Here is a 19,924-nt window from a genome sequence, read left to right as displayed (position 1 = left end):
AGACGCCGAATCTGGAAACTATGACAATGGTACAGATTGTAATGGCCGATTTTGGGTTGGAGAGGGAGTGATGACGCCACATCTGGACAAACAAGTCTTGGAAGAGAATAGAGGCTGACATCCGATTTGATCGAACAAGGCAACGAATTAGAGCTATGGGTTGCTAGACGAGGAATGACAGAGAACCAAAGAAGATGAAAGACTACGGTGATGGTCTATATATGGATGAAGCCTAGTCAAAGCGAGATGCCAGAGTAGATGGAGAAGAAGACCTAGGATGGCTACTAGATTTCCAGTTGCCTCATGTGGGATTTTCGGTATGAGATGGCTGCCGGAGCAGTTGAAAGTACAAGATTGATCAATTTGGGTTTCCGACTTGGGTGCGAGATGGATTTCTAATTGTTTGAGCTACACCAGAGATGATGGAGATGTTGGAACGCAGCCGGACAATGAAACACGCCTAGTTGTTGGAAGGTTTTAAAGGTTGTTGTGGCTAATCAATTCCAAATCCGCTGGTGGCCATAGTGGTTTTAATGTGTTGGGGTTTCCAAATGGGTTTGGAGAAGGTATTGGTCAGGGTTCGCAAATGGACTTTTGGCAGGGTAGCAATGATGAGGCTATGGGACAACAGGACAACGTCAGATACAATGGGCTTAACTATGAAGGCGATGGTAGTACGACTTTTGTGCAGAGAGAGAGAGAGAGAGAGAGAGAGAGAGAGAGAGAGAGAGAGAGAGAGGACGATGGTAGTACGACTTTTGTGCAGAGAGAGTGAGGACAATGGTAGTACGACTTTTGTGTAGAGAGAGAGAGAGAGAGAGAGATCTTAACAAATGTCAAACTATCCTGATCTAAAAGATCACCCTAATATACTCTAACAATTTTTTAAAAGCTATAATTGTGGCATTATCCAAATAACTAGATTCCAAGAAAATTTTGAAAAAAAACCATTTCCATGCAAGAAAATGCAGAAGGGAACTCGTGTTAGTTTGCACCATTTAAAAATGTTTACATGGTTGAGACTCTTTATACTACATAGTTTTTTTTTTTTTTTTGAAAGATAACTAAGAATATATTAGAAAGGGGAGGGGAAGATACAAAGATAGGAGGATAGGGAGAACGTCGAGGAGGTGGTCAACCACTACACGCCAAGAAAAAGAAAATCTACATCTTTCATGCATACTACATAGACTGCCCGCTCGATCAAAAGATGCTTAGCCTTGCTGGCGATAGCCGAAGCCAAGTTGGAAATGTCTCTAAAGCATCTATTGTTTCTTTCCTCCCATGCCAACCACTAAATGACGATGATTTCCATGCGCCAAATCCGCGTCCTGACCTTGCCGATGCTAACCCTGTGCCACGCGTTGAGGAGGATATTGACCGAACCAGGAAGGCACCACATAAGATTGAACCTTGAGAGGAATTCTGACCAAATTGAAGAAATAAATGGGCATAACAGCAGGAGATGGTTGACGGATTCTTCATTTTTCATGCAATAGAGACATATATTGATGATGGGCATCCCCCTTTTCCTCAGATTATCGACCGTAAGGATCTTTTTGGCCCCTACCAACCAAGCGAAAGTTGCATGTTTGGGGGGGACTGAATATTTCCAGAACTTAAAAGGAGGGTGAATCAGCGGAGGCACGGGTTCGTGGATCAATTGATGGTGGAGGGATTTGACTGAAAAGCTACCTGATTTATCTGCCTTCCAGTACAACTTGTCTAGGTCGTGAATGTTGGGCGTGCACCCATATCTACGCTCGAGAAGGCCCACATACTCTTCAAATTCCCAATCCTGAAGGTTCCTCCTGCAGTCTACTTTCCACACTATCTTATTGTCCGAGAGAGAGAAACAGTCGGCAACGAGAGCGTCGCGGTTGTGGACGAGGCGAAATATGTTCGGGAAATCAGATTTGAGGGGGACCGCACGCACCCAGACGTCGGACCAAAACCGAATCTTGGTCTCGTTGCCAAGGTTGAAGCCGATGGCAGGTAAGACATCCTTGGAGATGGAGAGAATCCCCTTCCAAAGGGCAGAGGCCCTGTAGCACGGCGACTCTTTCGTCCACCATCCACCAATCGACTTACCATACTTGCCTATGATTTTGTTCCAAAGGGAATCGTCCTCAGAACCGAGTCTCCAGATCCATTTCCCAAGGAGAGCTCTGTTCATCTTCTTGAGATCTTTGATCCCGACCCTTCCCTGATTGGTGACATTGCAGACTTTGGACCACTGAACCAAGTGGAATTTTTTGGAATTGTCTTGCATAACAATCCATATACCATCCAATTTGATGATTCAGCTATAAATGGTGTGCTACTTGGTTTAAACTGTACACATGGTGGCATAATTCTATGGTAAACCATACAGTTGAAATTACTGACTCGATTGTGGATGGTGGTACACTTGGTTTCTACCGCACACATGGCATGGTTTTATGGCAATCCGCACTATCTAAATCACTCACTCAACTATGGATGGTGGGCCACTTGGTTTCAACAGGACACATGGCATAATTGTGAGACAATTCAAACCGTCAAAATCTTCGACTCAACTTTAGATGCTAGGCCACTTTGTTTCAACCATACACATGATATAGTTGCAGGAAAACCCCGACTCTCCAAATCGCTGACTCAACCTTGGATGGTGGGCCACATGGTGTAGCTGTACACATTCTGGACTATCCAAATTGCAAACTCAATCATGGATGGTAGGCCACTTGGTTTTAACCATACACACACGATAGTTTTACAACAATCTAGACCGTCCAAATCACTTGATCAATGGTGGATGGTGGGCTACTTGGTTCCAACTACACACATGACACAATTGTACGGCAATCCAAACTGTCCAAATCCATAACTGTTGATGGAGCCCCACTTGTTACATGGATCAGATCTCATACATGTGTACAATATTGGAGTGTGTGGTGTGTATATGACATGCTACTTCATGTCATCACTCTTACCCGGGTGGTAGACTCCCAGGAGTTTCAACACCGGGTCAAGGGTTCGAGTACCCACTAGTGGTGAAATCCCGCGGCGTGCGTGTGGGGTGTGTGTGCGTGTGTTAAAAAAAAAAACATCATATAGCACTATGCACACAGGCTTATAACAATTGGTAGTTTTGTTGTTGTTGTTGTTGAAAGGTTATACCAATAGGTAGTAACACTGCCAAACACCAGATATCCATTGTCATCATAGCTGTAATCATTATGGAATAACCATATCCAAGTGAACACTATCCACACTGCGCTATGACACGCACCAAACAGACTGATTGACCCATACTAGAAGAGGTACCGTGACAAAAATGTCATCCAGCAACATAATAAAAGCCAAAGGTTTTGCTGATAGGTCATGAAAAGCACAAAAGCTAGGCAATGATTAAGCCAATATGCTTCATGGGGTCCCCACATGCAATGATTCATAAAAATATCAGTGTAATGTTTTTGTCATATTTGCTTTTCATCCATATTTTGCAGTTCCAAATCAGCGGGCATAAAATGCTTCAAAGAATCCCACAGAAATAGAATTACCATTCCCATTCTTCAAAACAGAAAGAAATATATATATATATATATATATATATATATATATATATATATATAGGTACATCCAAACCATACCTTGTCCAAAGGTCGTGGATATAGATCTGTTCGGTAATATGCACTTGACATCAACATGCTTGGATTGTACGAATTGAAAAGACTGTCAACATCCATAAATCAGTAAACAAAAGGTCATACTTGAGGAGAGATAATGCTTCATTATTATGGAACGACAAAGAAAACAGAACATAAACAACCATGTACACGATAAAATGGGATATTGAAAGATGAAAAAAAGATGTTATAAATCACCACCATAGAACAATATTGATCTAGTGGTGTTCAAACTGGCCATTGTAGGAGCGCATCGTATTGCACTATTCTTGCATTCTTCTCCTCCTCCAGAGAAGAAGAAATCAAAATGATTTTCAAAGAAACCTTTTTTTAAGAAAAATGATTTTGAAGAATGGAACTTTGGTCATCTCGTAGCCCAAGTTGGAGTTTATGGGCCCAACGGAATTCACTTGCTCGCATGGGGAGCCTCCCAGGGGTGATTGTGTGTGCTCAGATGGCAGGGAGGAGTAGGGTTCGTACGGTGGATAACTAGCAAAAATGACACATGGTTATTCAATATGCAAAGTCCGTGGATCATCTGTTTTTTACATTGTATCTTTGCTAGAGCTGTGTGGGAACTCTTCTTTGATCTATTACAACAATGTTTGGTGATGCCAGCATCAATTAGGTCCTTCCTAGCATGGCGTCGAAGCAAAGTGGGTTGTAAGGGGAGCAAATTGTGGAAGCTTTCTCTTCTTGCTGGATTATGGTCAATTGGGGCGGAACATAATTCGAGATATTTTTGCAACAGTAAGCGGCTTCTAGACGAGCTGTTCCAAAAGGCAAAGTTGGATGTAATGGCTTGGGCTCAATTGCTCAAGTCTCTTGATAATGTATCTTGGGAAACCCTAGTTTTTTGGTCTAATTTGCTGTAATTTGGGGCTTATTTTTCTATGCCCTTTATTTTTAAAATAAAATATCATTTTTAAGCGATAATATAACGTTATTAAAAGAAAAGGCCAATAGCCAAAGAATACAAAGAAGGAAAACAAAACGAAACGAAAAGCTTTACAACTCTAACCAACTAACTGGAAACTAATCAGCACCCAGAATATTAGTTGCATGTGCTCATTCTATAACATTTTGTTTTGCCCTATTGAAAGCTTCTAGTAGACAACCCCTACGATTTTTGAAACACTGGCTATTTCTCTCCATCCAAATACCCCAAAGACCTGCTAATAAACATAGATGCCAAATTCGCTTCCCAACTTTATTTTCCCCCCCTTCATGCCAAGCCGAAAGAAAGTGATCTACTGAACTTGGATGAACCCATGAGACTTCAAAAAGAATGAGAAGACCAATCCAAATCTTTGATGCAAAGAACAATGGATAAATAAATGATCGACCGACTCCTCGTTGTTATAACATAATAAGCACACATTTGGGATTATCATGCCATGCCTTCGAAGATTGTCAATTATAAGAACCTTCTTTCTACCCACCAACCAAGTAAATGCCGCTACCTTGGATGGAGCTCCATAATGCCAAACATAATTTGTGAAGCATTCAACCTACTCAGCATGCCCCCCGGCTAGTTTCTTATAAAAAGACTTATTGAGAACTGTCCCGATTTTTTGATAAGCCATGCCAAAGTATCTTCCTCTGAGGATAGTGGATGCTAACTTGACAAGAGCTCCAGAAGCTTAAAAAACTCCTCCATCTCCTCATCATTAAGATTTCTTCTGCAAGGAGGAACTCATATAATTGCCTCACCCCGAACGGTAAAGCACCCCTCTACTAGAATATGGGGCTCTATGGCTATGCCTGCTAATCGAGGAAATAAGATAATTTTTTATTCCCAACCTACAAATCTTCCCAAAAGCGAATCTTCTTGTCGTTCCTGAGTGAGAATCCCACATTTTCCCAAACCTTCTCTTTGAAAGAATTCACCCACTTCCATAACGAGGATGCCCTATACAGTGAAGATAGTTTTATCCACCTACCTCCTTCTTCAACACCATGTTTTCTACCCAATACCTCTTTCCACAAACTATCTTCCTCTACGGCTTTACCCCGAATCTCCAAACCCACTTTCCCAAGAGTGCCCTATTCATTACCTCCAGATCGCGCAATTGTGCACCCCCCCTGAGCCAACGGTTTACACACTTCTTTCCATTTTAACATATGAAATTTATGATTATCTTCCGAATCTTGCCAAAGAAAATCCTGCATGATCTTTTCTAACTTGGCCACAACTGATTTTCGGCATTTAAATGTAGACATGAAATAAATTGGTAGATTTGACATTGCCGACTTAATCAAAGTCAACCTCCCTCCCAAGGATAGGCGCCTTCCCCTCTAAGATGAAAGTCTTCTTTCAAATCTTCCGATCACTTTATCCCATAAATGTTTAGCCGACTTCCCAATGCATACGGGAAGCCCCAGGTATGAGGATGGGAAAGAGCTTGCCCTACATTCAAAACAAGCCACATAAGCCTTGATTTCCTCCTTAAAAAGACCCACCCCCAACAATTCACTTTTACCAACATTGATTTTTAGTCTTGAAATGGCCTCAAAACAAGTTATAATTATACAAATATTATCGACTTTCTTATTGTCCGCCTCACATAACAACAACATGTCATCCACATAATGAAGATATGAAATTTGAAAATCTAAGTTATCCACTCTGAAACCCTCCACCAAGCCCGTTAATATCCCTTGGTTTATAATCCTTCTAAAAGCCTCCATTACCATCACAAATAAAGGAGATGACGGGTCACCTTGTCGCAATCCTCTAAAGGATGTAATTTACTAGGACCGAATATTTTGCCGATCAAATACACACTCAATTCCTCCATTTCTCCTACACCCCAAAAGCTTGAACATATAATCAGGGAAATTCCAGTCCATGTGATCATATGCCTTTTCAATATCCAGCTTACAAACAATACCCTTCTTTCCACTCCTTTTGCAAGAGTCAATGCATTCATGTGCTATAAGGGCACTATCGATTATTTGTCTGCCTTTCACAAAAACCCCTTGAGCTTTAGAAATTACCTTGCTAATAACCATTCTGAATCTGGAAGCCAATATCTTTGCCAATATCTTATACGGACCCCCTAGAAGATTGATTGGCCTATAATCCTTTTAGTTTTCTTCCGCTGCTTTTTTAAGGATTAAAGTGATAAAAGTTGCCCCAAATTCTGTAGCTAAATGACTCGAATAAAAAAACTCTTGGACGAAGCTAGCCAAGCCAAGTTTAATTGTCCTAAAATTTTTGGAAAAAAGAGAGGGAAGCCATCCAGACTAGGAGCCTTGTCGCCTTGTCCTTCCCTAGCACTGATACTGCCTTTTTTATTTCCTCCTCTAAAATTGGTCTTTCTAACAAATCCGCTAACGCCGGATAAAGAGGCAAAAGAGATGTTATCAAGAAAAGGTATCAAACATTCTTCCTTTCAAAGCAACTCTTTATAGAACTTCACAATTGCTAAACATACTTTATCCTTGCCTTCAATTCTTACCCCTTCCACTACTAAACTTGTTACTTTATTAACGCGGGCCTGTGCACTAGCCATAGCATGGAAGAACTTCGTGTTCTTATCTCTCCCTCTTTCAACCAAACTGCCCAAGATTGTTGCCTCCATTTGATCTCCTCCTCTCTCAACCTTGCATTATATTTTGCCCTAAACACTTCCCTCCAACACCTCTCCTCCTCTGACAACTTCCACGCTCTTCCTTAATATCAAGTGCTTGAATATCTTCAAGCAATTTCATTGATTCCTCTTTGCGAATCTTCCAAACCTCCTTTTTTCAAACCAACTTCTTTTTTAGCATTTTTAACTTCTGGGATAGCCAAAAACCTACATAACCTTCCGCCTAAAAGGAAAGACACCATTCTCTAATTTTATTTTTTTTCAAAAAACCTTCAACTGATAGTGACGCAGGGAAGGACATAATGAGGTCAATCACCGTCTTCCTCAATCGATAAACGCCTTGAATCCACAAGGCACTCTCGAATCCACGAGAGAAAATTCTCAAAACCAGTTTGGAACTTCTGGCGGAATTTTGACCTATCTACTGGTCGAACTGTTCTGAATTTTGTCGATTTCTCCTTGGGCTTCTTCTGATTCATGTGTGTTAGGAACGTGCTTGATCCATGTCCTACATCAGACCCCTCCACTTGAAAAAAAAAAAAAACTCGTCCTCGAGTTTGGTTCACAATACGTGTTCAACTTCCTCGAGTTCTTCAACGGACTTGGTTCACGATATGTATTCAACTTCGGGTGTTGACATTCATTAGCATCTTCCTTGTAATTTGCAGTGGACTTCTCTGATTTCTCCTGGACATCAGCATGAATAGTTACTTCCTGAATTGCCATATTTTTTGCTGCAACACTCATTTCAAATAGTTTAGGCAATGGAAACAAGTCGAGTGCAGGTTTAAGAACTCGGGCATACAACCTCAAATTGGGCCTAGTCGGTAGATTGATTCTTCGTGTTGTTAGAGACAAACTCAAACTAAGAAAAACCAATCTCCTGCACAGGAGACAATTCATCAGGAAGTTCGGCGAGCACAATTGTCTTCAACTCCTGCAACACTGGCTTTACATCTTCTAGAATGTTCACGAACTCTTTATCCGCTTCCTTTTCTACTAATGCCACTATCATTCCTGTCTCCTCAGTGTTTGATGAAATCCCGCTCGTTTACAAGATGCTGCTCGCCCACTTCAGAAGTATTGGGTTGGTTCTCTGTTTCCACAGGGGCCACATGTACGCCATTGACGAATCTGGCGGCCTGCCGCAATTCTGTCTCAACTAGGTCACCCCTTGTCAACAAGCAAGGGGTTTTCTCTGCATAATCCATCACCAATTGGCTATGGTCGCCTCTCACCGACAAGCAATAGGATATCTCTACATAACCCATCACTGATTGGCTATCTTTGCCTCTCGTCAACAAACAACCTCTTCCTTTTGCTCGAGATTTCTAATTTCCAACACTCCTTTCCCCTACGTGACCACATTGCAGAATGATCTCCTCTCTTACATTTCCGAAGTTGCATCTACCTTGAGAGATGAGAAGGTTCCATCATCGACATGCTCTTTTCTTCTTTCTTGATTAGGGTTCAAATTTTTGCTAGAGTTATTGTCACCATTAGCCTTTGGTTTCTGCTCCTTTCTGATTTTTTTTCTTCTTTATTTTTCACTTTCAGGCCATATCGTGCCTTCTGCACTACTAGCTTATGACCTCCAAAGCTAACCTGATTTAGTAACGTCACTGCTCTCTCCACTTCCGTCTCTGAACTCATTCTAACAAAAGCAAAAGGTAATTTAGCTGAGGAGTTCCGAGATCAAGGAATCACAACCTCCATAACTTTCCCTGCTTTGCTAAAAACTCTCTCGAAGTTGATCAGTAACCATCCTTCCAGAAAGCCTTCAACGAACAGTGTTGGGTACTCATGAAGAGTATTTGGGATTTTCTTCATAGCAACCGACACCTTCTTCTTCCTTGAACCTTTGTCCATGGCTCCATATTTTCTTCATTCCTCTCTTCTGCTTCTGTCACTATATCTTCTTTCCCATCTCTGTGTTCAGAGCGATTGATGCGTTGTTGCGAACATCCACCGTTTTCCTCCTCCACTCCACCGTCTTCATCCTCTTTGGCCAAAAGACTGATCGCCAATTTTCCACCAGCTGATGTCTTTCCCGACAGATTCAATGGTTCCAAAGCACTCAAGGCCCGAATACAGGCTCGCTCCCTTGAATAAAATATCATTACTTATCAAAAGAAAAATATATTAAAGAAACAAAAAAGAAAAAGAAAAAGTAGCTTTGTAGAGAAATGCTAAGGTGACTCACACGACGAAAGATTGAAGAGATATGCACAACATGTCCCAACTTGGCACACATGTGAGAGATGTGGTCCATTCATTAGGAGGGGTCCACCGTGAACCTGCCCAAAAGTCAAGCTGGTCCACTCATCAAGTGGGCATTGTAAAAGAGAAATGGACAACTAGAACAAAAGTAACCAATGTTTTATATTCAATGTACATGAATGGACTACACGATGAGTGGATCAGCCTGATTTTTGGGAGATGTGCCGACCTAATGAATGGCCCAGATCTCACATGCATCTTGTGTCTCCTCTTCAATCTTTCCACAATGAATGCCTTGACCATTTCTCAACCCCCTGTGAGGGAAGATAAGTTTACTCTTTGCAACGAAATTAGAGAAAAAGTAGTCTAGTCCTTTAGGAAGGGTTTCACATACTATTACAAAGAAAAGATGGAATATTCTTGAAGGACCAAGGATGCTAGCAACTTAAGTTGAAATTAGTACATTAGGTTCGAAAAGAAATTAACAATGTTTAGGATATGTAGAAATGAAGAGCATTTCAAAATGGTATTAATATGGGGCATTTTCACACCGGGCTCGAGTGGGGTGGCCTGTGGGATGCAGGGGCACACTCGGGGTGGGTGACCCGCAGAACCCATGGATTTGGGGCCCGTGTGAGGCGGGTGGCTCGTGTAGGGCGGAACCCATGGATTTCGGGCCCACGAGGAGGGGTTCGGCCGAGGACCTAACCCATGGATTTGGGGCATGGGTTATGAGATAAAGGGATTAATTGGTATCAGAATGGGAGGTCTCGTGTTCGAGACTCCTCACTGGGGGTGATTAATACGGAGGGCATTTTCACACTAGGTTCGAGTAGGGTGGCCTGTGGGATGCAGGGGCACACTCGGGGTGGGGGGCCTTCCTAGTTTCCTCTTAGAATAGGAAGTAAACCCCCACATGGTTCACTAGGTAAAAACCGAGTAGGGATAGTAGATGCTTCTAGCTACAAAGCATTGTTCACTTGTTGATGCCTGAAGCAGGCAGTTGAAAAAGGAAAAGGAAACGGATGCTTGTGTTTTTATGTTGTTTACCAGAGATCATGAGCTTAGTCAAGAGTGATCAAGTAGTAACTTGTCATTGGTTAAGTTCTGCAATCATGATTCTTCTCTTTCTTGTGATATTGTTATCATTTTTGGGATCGAGTCCTATTCTAACTCCATGAATTTGAATTGCTGTTTTGTTTTTGTAATCCTTCTGTCTCATTTCATCAATAGATTTTTTAGCTCACATTGCTCAATTGTGTTCCAACCTATGTTAGTCGGGTGTGGGGCATGGGTCTAGGTGACGAACAGGGTTGACCCCCAAAGCTTAGGGTACAGGTACACAACTATACATAAATATTTTGCATTTTTAGTATCAAAATATGTTGATACCTATCGTTTTTATAATCAAAACTATTTTCAACATATTTTTTTTGTAAATTTTTATATATGTTTTTATATCAATTATTCTCTAGTATACAATATTCAGGGATGAGTCATGTCCAACATGGACAAACCCACACCCATGGTTTTTCATATCTAACACGGTTACACAGGTACCGTGAGGATCTGAAGGATGCATGTACCACACTTCCATCCCAATGTAGGAAGCTCCTACAAAGATATACACTTCCAAATAACAGCCCAAAGCAATACTTGTCCTTCTTTTTAAACCATAATATCAAAACAATGAAATAAATTAGACATATTTAGATTGCCTACATTACATTCATACCTGCTCAGTGAGGCATTGTCATACATATTCAGCTGCTCAAAGAAGGCAAGGGTGTAGAAAGTGAAACGATCAACAACAGAGACACCGACCTGCATGGAAGAAACAAATAAATTATCTAAAAGTTTAACCAGTCTCTGAAGTCACAGGAGGTGAATATAAAGAGAAATTGGCAGGCCCAATATCAAGAGGTATGATATGATATTCTCATGCAAAGCTGCTCTTACATCAGAGTCAAGATGATGAGAGTATGAATTTTGTCCTTTCATACTACTCCCAATGGCCAAAACCCCCGGAGAAGGAAGCTGCAATTTTCAAAAGGAAAATAAACATAAGAATTGTCAAGCAGATTGAGGTTAAAAAACATGAAGATAGTATTGGCTTCTTTCCAAAATTTCCAATCATATGGTAGTACTGAGAATGCAGCATCTACATAGTTATAATCAGCCAAAAGCACCAATATGAAACTCAAGAACGCCATACATTTATATGTACAAGAAAGGAGCTGGAAACACTGTAGAGTTTTTTCTTTTCTTTTTATTTATTTATTTATTTTGAGAATGGTGGAGCCCCTCTAGTTAGCTTCCAACAACACAGATTGATAAAAGTCCAGCTTCGTCAGGGAATTCTATGTTAGGTCATTCTATCAGTTTCTTCTAGCAGGGGCAGTGGGGTGTCTTAAACCCCAAACAGCTACTGTTTGGAGCTTCCCGGGTCCCCCTAGAGAGTTTGCATTTGGATGGTTAGTGACCGATGATAAACTTTTAATTATGGATCATTTTCGCATGAGGGTGATGAAGATTACAAATGCTTGCATTTTATGCAATGCGAATACCATGGCGCATCCATTCATTCATTGCAAATTGTTGCCTGAATCTGGACATCCATCCTGGATCTATTTGGTCAGAGGTGGTCAATGCCATGATCTGTAGATGCTCTCTTTCAAGCCTGGAATTGGGGAATCCATGGGGAGAAGAAAGAGACAGCTACAATGACTCCCTTTGCTTGCAGTTAGTCTGTGGAAAGGAACACCACAACAGATCATTTAACAACAAGGCCCCACGGAAGGGCAGGTGACTTTTCAGGCTTCAGTCTTGCCCTTATTCAAGGGTTGTAAAGGGATAATACCTTAGCAGCTGTTTAGATTGGTGGAAAACAGGATTCATCCGTGCAAAGGAAATCTATTTCCTCAGACATGATGTTTTCAACCGTTTCCAAAAGCAAAAGCAACTGAGAAAATCAGTTTTCCTTTCCACGGTTTTCTGCAAAAAGCCCCATTTCCATTTCCCAAAATAATAATAATAATAATAAGACAAGGAGTTTCCACTTTTTTGAGAGAACTATCACTTTTTAATCATTGACCTCTACATATGGGATGTTTGAAACATTCTGATTAAGTAAATTGTATAAGATAATACAAGAAAGTGACTATAATGCCCTTGTGTAGTAAATGAAAGGAATAAAGAATCTAAAGAAATAAGTAAAAGATTATACTTTTAAAAGTCCTGAAGCTGGAAATGAATGAAAATCAATTCCCAACTTATCCCGCAAAGAAGATTTAGGCAAAGCTTTGAGACCCCTTTGGTGAAGTTATTGGCCAGTTCTTTTGTGTGAGTATGAGCACAAGGTCGATCATCATAATGAAGAGTAGCAAGGTGATCAAGGAAAATACCAACGTCCTGCATCAAAATTTGTAGCCTATCGAACATGGATGTAGCATGGATAAAGCATGACTGGCTTTTACACCATATATTTCAGTATTGGACATAGATACAATTCAGATTTCAGATCCTTGACCTAATTTTACCAGCCTTTTTATTGGAATCATACATTGTTCATTCCTAAGTCAACTACATCCATATTCTCATATCTATATTTGGTTTGTTAATCCCTGCAAACTTTCATTGAGGTGAATATATTCTCTCTCAATGAAATGAATCAAGTTTCACTCTCAATCATGTTCAGGACAAGCTTAACAACTCCCTTCACCAACACCATTGTCCTAGTTTGGGAAACGAGAAAGATAATGTTTGCATGGGAACGCCCATAAATCCTCCCTCCCACTTACATGTGGCAGAGGGGAAGGTGGATCAGGACAACCGATCCAATTAGACCTACTGGGGATGAAACAATCTTAAAACCACATCAGCAGAATATCCTAGCCATCCAATCAGTGGCCATAAAATGGACAGTCATCACCATCATCGAAGCCTTCTCCCAAAAATTTGGGGTTGGCTTTTAAATGGTAGATTGGCAAACGTTTTGCGATTGTCTGCCCACCAGACATCAACCTTCCTCTTTTACAGGGTTCTTGGAACTGACCATCGCAAAATTTATGGCCCCAACATGGACAGTAAAAAAGATGGTTACAATCAGTAAATGAGGAAAAGCGATCCTAGAAATGTCCGAACGGTGTGGTTTTTCAAGTGTGGCTTACGTTAGGGTCTGCTAGATGGATGGTCCTGATCCACCTCTGCACTTGTACAGTGGGATGTAGGTCCTATGGGAGTTCCTATGAAACCATTGTATTGGATCATTCCCCCCAGTTCATAATCATATAATTTATAAAGATACTGAAAATTGGCGACTGAATATAAGCCCAAACATACACACACATACATGCATGCGCTCACACACACACACACACACACACACACTATGAAACCATTGTATTGGATCATTCCCCCCAGTTCATAATCATATAATTTATAAAGATACTGAAAATTGGCGACTGAATATAAGCCCAAACACACACACACATACATGCATGCGTGCGCGCGCGCGCGCACACACACACACATATATATATATATATATTGTAACAAGCAACAAACCTGGGAAAAGAGAGTAGCAGCTTGACAAGTGTCTACCATTATCAGCAGCTCCTTGAATCTAAAAATATAAGAGACAACATTCAGTACACATTACCAAGGTTAGTATTCAATGATGGTAATGGTGGCCGTAACGACTGGCCTTATGCCCCTGTAATGGTTGAAATCTCTTTTAAAGGAAAATAATGTATTGATCCATCATGGCCCTGTATTGGCATGTTACAGGCCGTTTTAAAAATTTACAGCCCCCTATCGTGTAACAGTCACCATTTCCACAGTAATGTAACGGCCATTACGGCCATAACATAACCGCTTTTGAATACCATGCACATTACAGTCAAGAGGATGCATTCTTCTATAAAATATGCAAATAGTTACCAATCAATCAGATTTTATTTCTTTGAAATGAGCAACTCAGTCTTCCAGAGAAATTATCATGTATGAAGAGTTTAAAAGTCAAAAATGCATAATTTGAATTCCGCTTCAAATGAATGACTGAATATCAACAAGAAAAATGCAAAAGCAAAAAGTCACAACAAACACGCAATTACAAATTCGCACCTACGCTTCTCTTTCATTTGCTTCACAACATCAGCTAAATCGCGACTTTGAAGCTCTTCATTGTCCTGGAATTTTAGAAATTCATCTCCTCCATGCCCAGTCATGTATAGAAGGATGTGGCTTCCTTCATCACTTAAAAGACGCTTCGATCTCGGAACAGCAGTCTCATGGCGACCAGTCAAAACCCGCAAAAAATTTTCGACTGTCACTTCATAACCTCGATAATCAACCTAAAGAATCAAAAAGTGTGAATAACTTGGATATAAGAGGTCCTTGGGTAGAAATTTCCTTTCACAGCAGTTGAAAAGGTGACAACATAATGTATGGCTAGTAATCATACAATATGTTTCATTACCGTTCTCTTTTTTCTTTAATTTGTAATCAAGAGAAATGCTATTATGATGCATGCTTGATAGGAGTTCTATGAAGTTCCATCCTCATCATACACATAGCAAACATGTATGATGATCAGAACCAGTGATTTGGTGGGCCACCAGGTGGATGGGTCATAGACTCATAGGCCAAAAATCATATTGACTGAACAACTACGGTCATCAAATTGGTGCCAGTTTTGGCTGCTGAATGTGAACTGTTGCTCTTGTTTTAGTTAACCATCCAATTTTCGGGCTACCCAACCAACATCGTAGTCCAATCCCTCCTTGCGTTGGGGGTAATGATCCATCAACCTGGTGGGATACCATTTTCTTCGATAATAATGGAAGAAAGATGAATTCTTTAAAGAGCAGGGATAATTTGCCCCTATCTAAACATGCGGTAATCTCTGCCTTGCCATGGTTGTAATCTTTTCTTCATTTGATAAACTTGTGATTTTTTGAATAAGAAATATCTTTAATGTTCCGGCGGGAGAATAACTTTGCTGTCTCCTTGCAAGGATTAAAAGATTAAGGGCGCGTTGGATGATATCCAAAAATGGGCTCGTTTCATTTCTGCACTCACAGCTCACATGCCATAAAAAAGAGCCGCCCAGTGTTCCCGAAAAAATCATTTGGCAGAGGCCATGATTCATGGCCTCCTCCGCATGTGTGCATGTCTCACATGAGTGTAAGATCCAAACCATCCACACAAAGCACCATGAATTGAAAGGGTGTCACTGAATAATCAGTCCCATCAAATAAATAGGTGGGCCACAATCATTGACACAACATGAATGATCGATAGAAATTCCAACAGACACTGAAAACACTTGTTGCACCAATTGGCAAAAAACTCAACATATGGCTTTCGGGTGTCACCCTATGAGACTTAAGGATTGTAATGAACTTATTGAGAGATCTATTAAAACTGTGGAGGAATATTAATGATGAGGAGCTGAGCCCGATAGTATGCTCCTGGATAAGCTTGGTTGGAGTGGCATTGAGTCATTCCTAAGCAGATCACGATGCCACTAGTAAAATATCAAGATTGGGATTGAAAAATCTAAAAGAATTGGTTACAAGACCAACCTCAACATTATCCCCATATAAGTTCAGCCGATGATTTTCATTGTTGAAAACCTGGGCAGGGTAATTGTTCCTAGCATTGCAAGCCATATCGTCTGCCAACATAAGTATTATCCTTTCATCAGGAATTCCAAGCCGTTTTACTGTCCTGGTAAAACAAAACAATAATTACCTGAACAATCTCTATAAAACCAAAAAGCTAATGAGTTCTATATGATATCATTGCTTACCTGTACAAGGACAATGTATTGGCCATGTGCCGATAGTTAAACCTGGTTAAGAATCACAGTGTTAAATCAACCACCTAAGTACGAGAATGTGAACTTTTGAATGAGTACATAATATATCAGACACAAAAGAGAATATTAAAATTACTTTAAATAGTTGTGAGTACCCTAACTTGTTATACATAGATCTCAGAAACATAATGCTCTTAGATAATTGAATATGCAGTATACTCGTAATACTTGCAATAAGCTTTTATCTTGCAATAGGGAGTCCTTAGCATCATTTCTGAAAAAAAGATTTCATATAAACTGAAACCATTGTTGATGACCAATGTCTTTTAATGATTGTGTTGACAGTGTTGATATAGCCAAATACACAAATTCTTGAAGAGAATACAAATAAGATCATTTAGTAACACGTGAGTTGCAATCATTTAGTAACAGGTGAGTTGCCTGTGAAATTTCAGCATTAAAACATGCACAAGTAGAAAACAGAATATTATCGACACACCCTACTGAAATTTCAGCATTAAAGCATGCACAAGTAGAGAGAGAGAGAGGGGGGGGGGGGGGATTGGTCTTGGCCCATTTTCATCTGGCCAGGGTGGGCATCTTCAAACTTTTGATTTCACTTGGAGGCACTGGTAGTTAGATATCTCTTGAACAGATATAGGGGGGGAGGGGATTGGTCTTGGCCCATTTTCATGTGGCCAGGGTGGGCATCTTCAAACTTTTGATTTCACTTGGAGGCACTGGTAGTTAGATATCTCTTGAACACAGTATATCTGTTGCATTTCATTGACAGAGATTTCAAGTAAAAAACACATCATCTTCAACTTTAGAAACCAGGAATTTGAACAAGGAAAGCATCGAGGACATTTCAAGAAGGTTTGGCTCCTGAGATTATATACAATCATTATTCGAAGTATCCCCGATATAATCAAAATATCCTCAATATTATCCGTATCTCCAGCTTGGCGATATCAATAACACTAGTAATGATACCAATAACACTAGTAGTATCAGAAATTCCAGGTATCATCGATGTATCGCTAAGTATCGCCAATGTATCGATATTGCCAATGTATTGCCAATATTTTTGAGTATGTAAGTTCCAAGTGTCGCTTCTATGGCCTTCTATGGCCAATGTATTGATATCGCCAATATTTTCAATTGTGTAAATTCCAAGTGCTGCTTGTATCACCACCGTATCGGCGATATTTCGATAATATCGCCAATGTATCGATATCGCTAAAAATTTGTTTATTAAAAAAAATAAATAAATAATTCTATTCCAATTTTTTTATGGGCACATGGTTGTACGTGGTGTTAAAATTGTCGATGATAATATCATGATATTATCTTTTTTTGAGAGATTAATAAAAAAATGTACATAAAAAAAGGCCGCAGGCCAAATGTACAGAAGAAAAAAACAACAAAATATACAAAAAACACATACTAAAGCCAACCCTTTGGGAATTAGAGCCCAATACCCATTCAGTTATAGAAATTTTAGCCATCCTAAAAACATCTACCGCTTTCCCCCTTTTGTTTCTAAAACATCGATCACTCCTTTCTAACCACAATGCCCACAAACCCGCAAGCAGACTCGGCTCCCATATCCTTTTCCCAGATATCCCAATACCCCCTCCATGCCACGCTAACAGAAAATTTTCTATTGAGCCCGGAAGCACCCATAGCACTCCAAAGAGCTGAAAAAAGAAGCCCCACATCTCCCTTGCAAAAGAACAATGTAGGAATAAGTGGTTCACCAATTCCGCATCCTTATAGCATAGAAGGCACATGTTCGGAATAACCATGTTCCTCATTCTAAGATTGCCAATTGTTAGCACTTTATTCCTCCCAATGAGCCAACCTAAAACTACCACCTTCATTGGAGCACCATATTGCCAAATGTTGGACGTTGGAGCTGAAGCACCATTGGCCCCACCTTCGCATAGAACTCGATAAAGGGATTTGACAAGAAATTTGTTGGATTTATCTTTCAACCATCTTAACAAATCCATGCTCGAAGCTATTGGAGGAATCTTCGCCAAAACGAGGAGCCTTGATAACTCTGAAATTTCTTCCTCTACCAAATTCCTTCCGCATGGAAGAGCCCAAATTACTTTATCATCTCTCCAAGAAAAACAAATAGATACCTTCATATCTGGGTTCAAGGCTAGCCCCTCTAATCTTGGGAAATTGTCTCTCAAGTCCCCGATCCATCTATCCACCCAAAATCAAATATTTTCCCCATTTCCCACATTAAAACCTATTTCTTCCCACACCCTTTGTTTTAGGGATGCCACTAATTTCCATAAGTAAGAGGCTCGATACAATGAAGAGGATTTGATCCACCACCCGCTACTGTCTACCCCATATTTTCCTTTTATAACCTCCCTCCATCTAGCTCCCCCTTCTACCCCCAAACCGCCATACCCATTTCTCAAGCAATGTTAAGTTCATTTCTTCTAACTTCCTAAACCCTGCTCCCTCGAGTAACACCTCTTCCCACTTAGCAAGATGGAACTTGTGCTTCTCTTCCGACCCTTTCCATAAATAATCCCTTCTACATTTTTCCAAAACATTTAGAACCGACTTTGGGCATTTGAACACCAACACAAAGTAAATTGGAAGGTTCAACATTAATGCATTAATCAAGATCATTCTCCCACCTATAGATACGTATTGCGATTTCCATTTGGACATCTTCCTCTTGCATCGCTCGATGACTTTGTCCCACATGTGTATTACGAGTTTGCCCATACATAGCGGAAGCCCAAGGTAGGTAGTCAGAAAAGATCCCTCCCTACAACCAAAGATCGTCACAAAATTTTGAATTTCTTTTGATAAACCAAATCCAAGAATCTCACTTTTAGAGATATTGACCTTCAAGCCGGAAACTGCTTCGAAACTAACTATGATTGCCCTAAGGTTTTACACTTTTGAAATATCCGCCTTGCAAAATAGTAGCGTATCGTCCGCATACTGAAGACGAGAAATCTGAAATTTTGATATATCCACCCCAAAACCTTCAACCAACCCAATTTCTTCACCCTTTTCAATCATTTTAATAAGGGTCTCCATAATCGATACAAAAAGGTATGGAGAAAGAGGGCCGCCTGACTGCAACCATCTTGACATTGACAAAAAACCATTTGGCGAGCCATTAACCAGAATCAAGAATTTAGCCGACCTAACACACATTTGAATCCAAGCACACCACTTGATCCCACAGTCAAGAGTACCCAACATATAATCTAAGAATGCACAATCCACATGATCAATATACCTTTTCGATATCGAGCTTACAAACAACACCTTGGTCCCCTCTTCTTTTGCAAGAGTCAATGCATTCATTTGCTACTAAGGAACCATGTACCATCTGTCTGTCATCCACAAAAGCTCCTTGGGAAGCCAAAATGACATCTCCCAACACCAGTGTTTGAAATATCAGTATCATGTTACGTATTGCATCCTTGGGATACAGATACGTATCGGTTATCGCATGGGATATATCGGTTGCATTGCGTAATGTATCGCTATTGTTGGAAACATGGGGAAACAATGGAAATTGGTCGAATTTTTCAATGAAATTTCAGTGATTGTTAAAAAAGACCTCAATA

At 40.3% G+C, this 19,924-nt stretch overlaps 1 protein-coding gene across 4 annotated transcripts in view; it reads right to left on the bottom strand.

Moving 5' to 3' along the window:
* The window catches only part of LOC131232500 (GPI-anchor transamidase), a 34,426-nt gene that overhangs the window by 3,469 nt on the left and 11,033 nt on the right, over window positions 1-19,924 (bottom strand). For 2 of the 4 annotated variants that reach the window (XM_058228776.1, XM_058228773.1), the window contains exons 2-8: window positions 16,299-16,340; window positions 16,072-16,216; window positions 14,609-14,838; window positions 14,051-14,108; window positions 11,444-11,521; window positions 11,220-11,308; window positions 3,633-3,714 (exon numbers count right to left, since the gene is read on the bottom strand). In XM_058228776.1, the coding sequence (XP_058084759.1) occupies window positions 3,633-3,714; window positions 11,220-11,308; window positions 11,444-11,521; window positions 14,051-14,108; window positions 14,609-14,838; window positions 16,072-16,216; window positions 16,299-16,340 (724 nt within the window). The remainder of the gene's footprint in view (window positions 1-3,632; window positions 3,715-11,219; window positions 11,309-11,443; window positions 11,522-14,050; window positions 14,109-14,608; window positions 14,839-16,071; window positions 16,217-16,298; window positions 16,341-19,924) is intronic. The other 2 variants (XM_058228774.1, XM_058228775.1) reach the window with 1 other exon arrangement.

This window comes from Magnolia sinica, chromosome 18, assembly GCF_029962835.1.
Source record: "Magnolia sinica isolate HGM2019 chromosome 18, MsV1, whole genome shotgun sequence".
Lineage (NCBI taxonomy): Eukaryota > Viridiplantae > Streptophyta > Magnoliopsida > Magnoliales > Magnoliaceae > Magnolia > Magnolia sinica.
The sequence above is the reverse complement of the archived record's forward strand: the minus strand, read 5'-3'. Positions and strand labels throughout refer to the sequence as shown.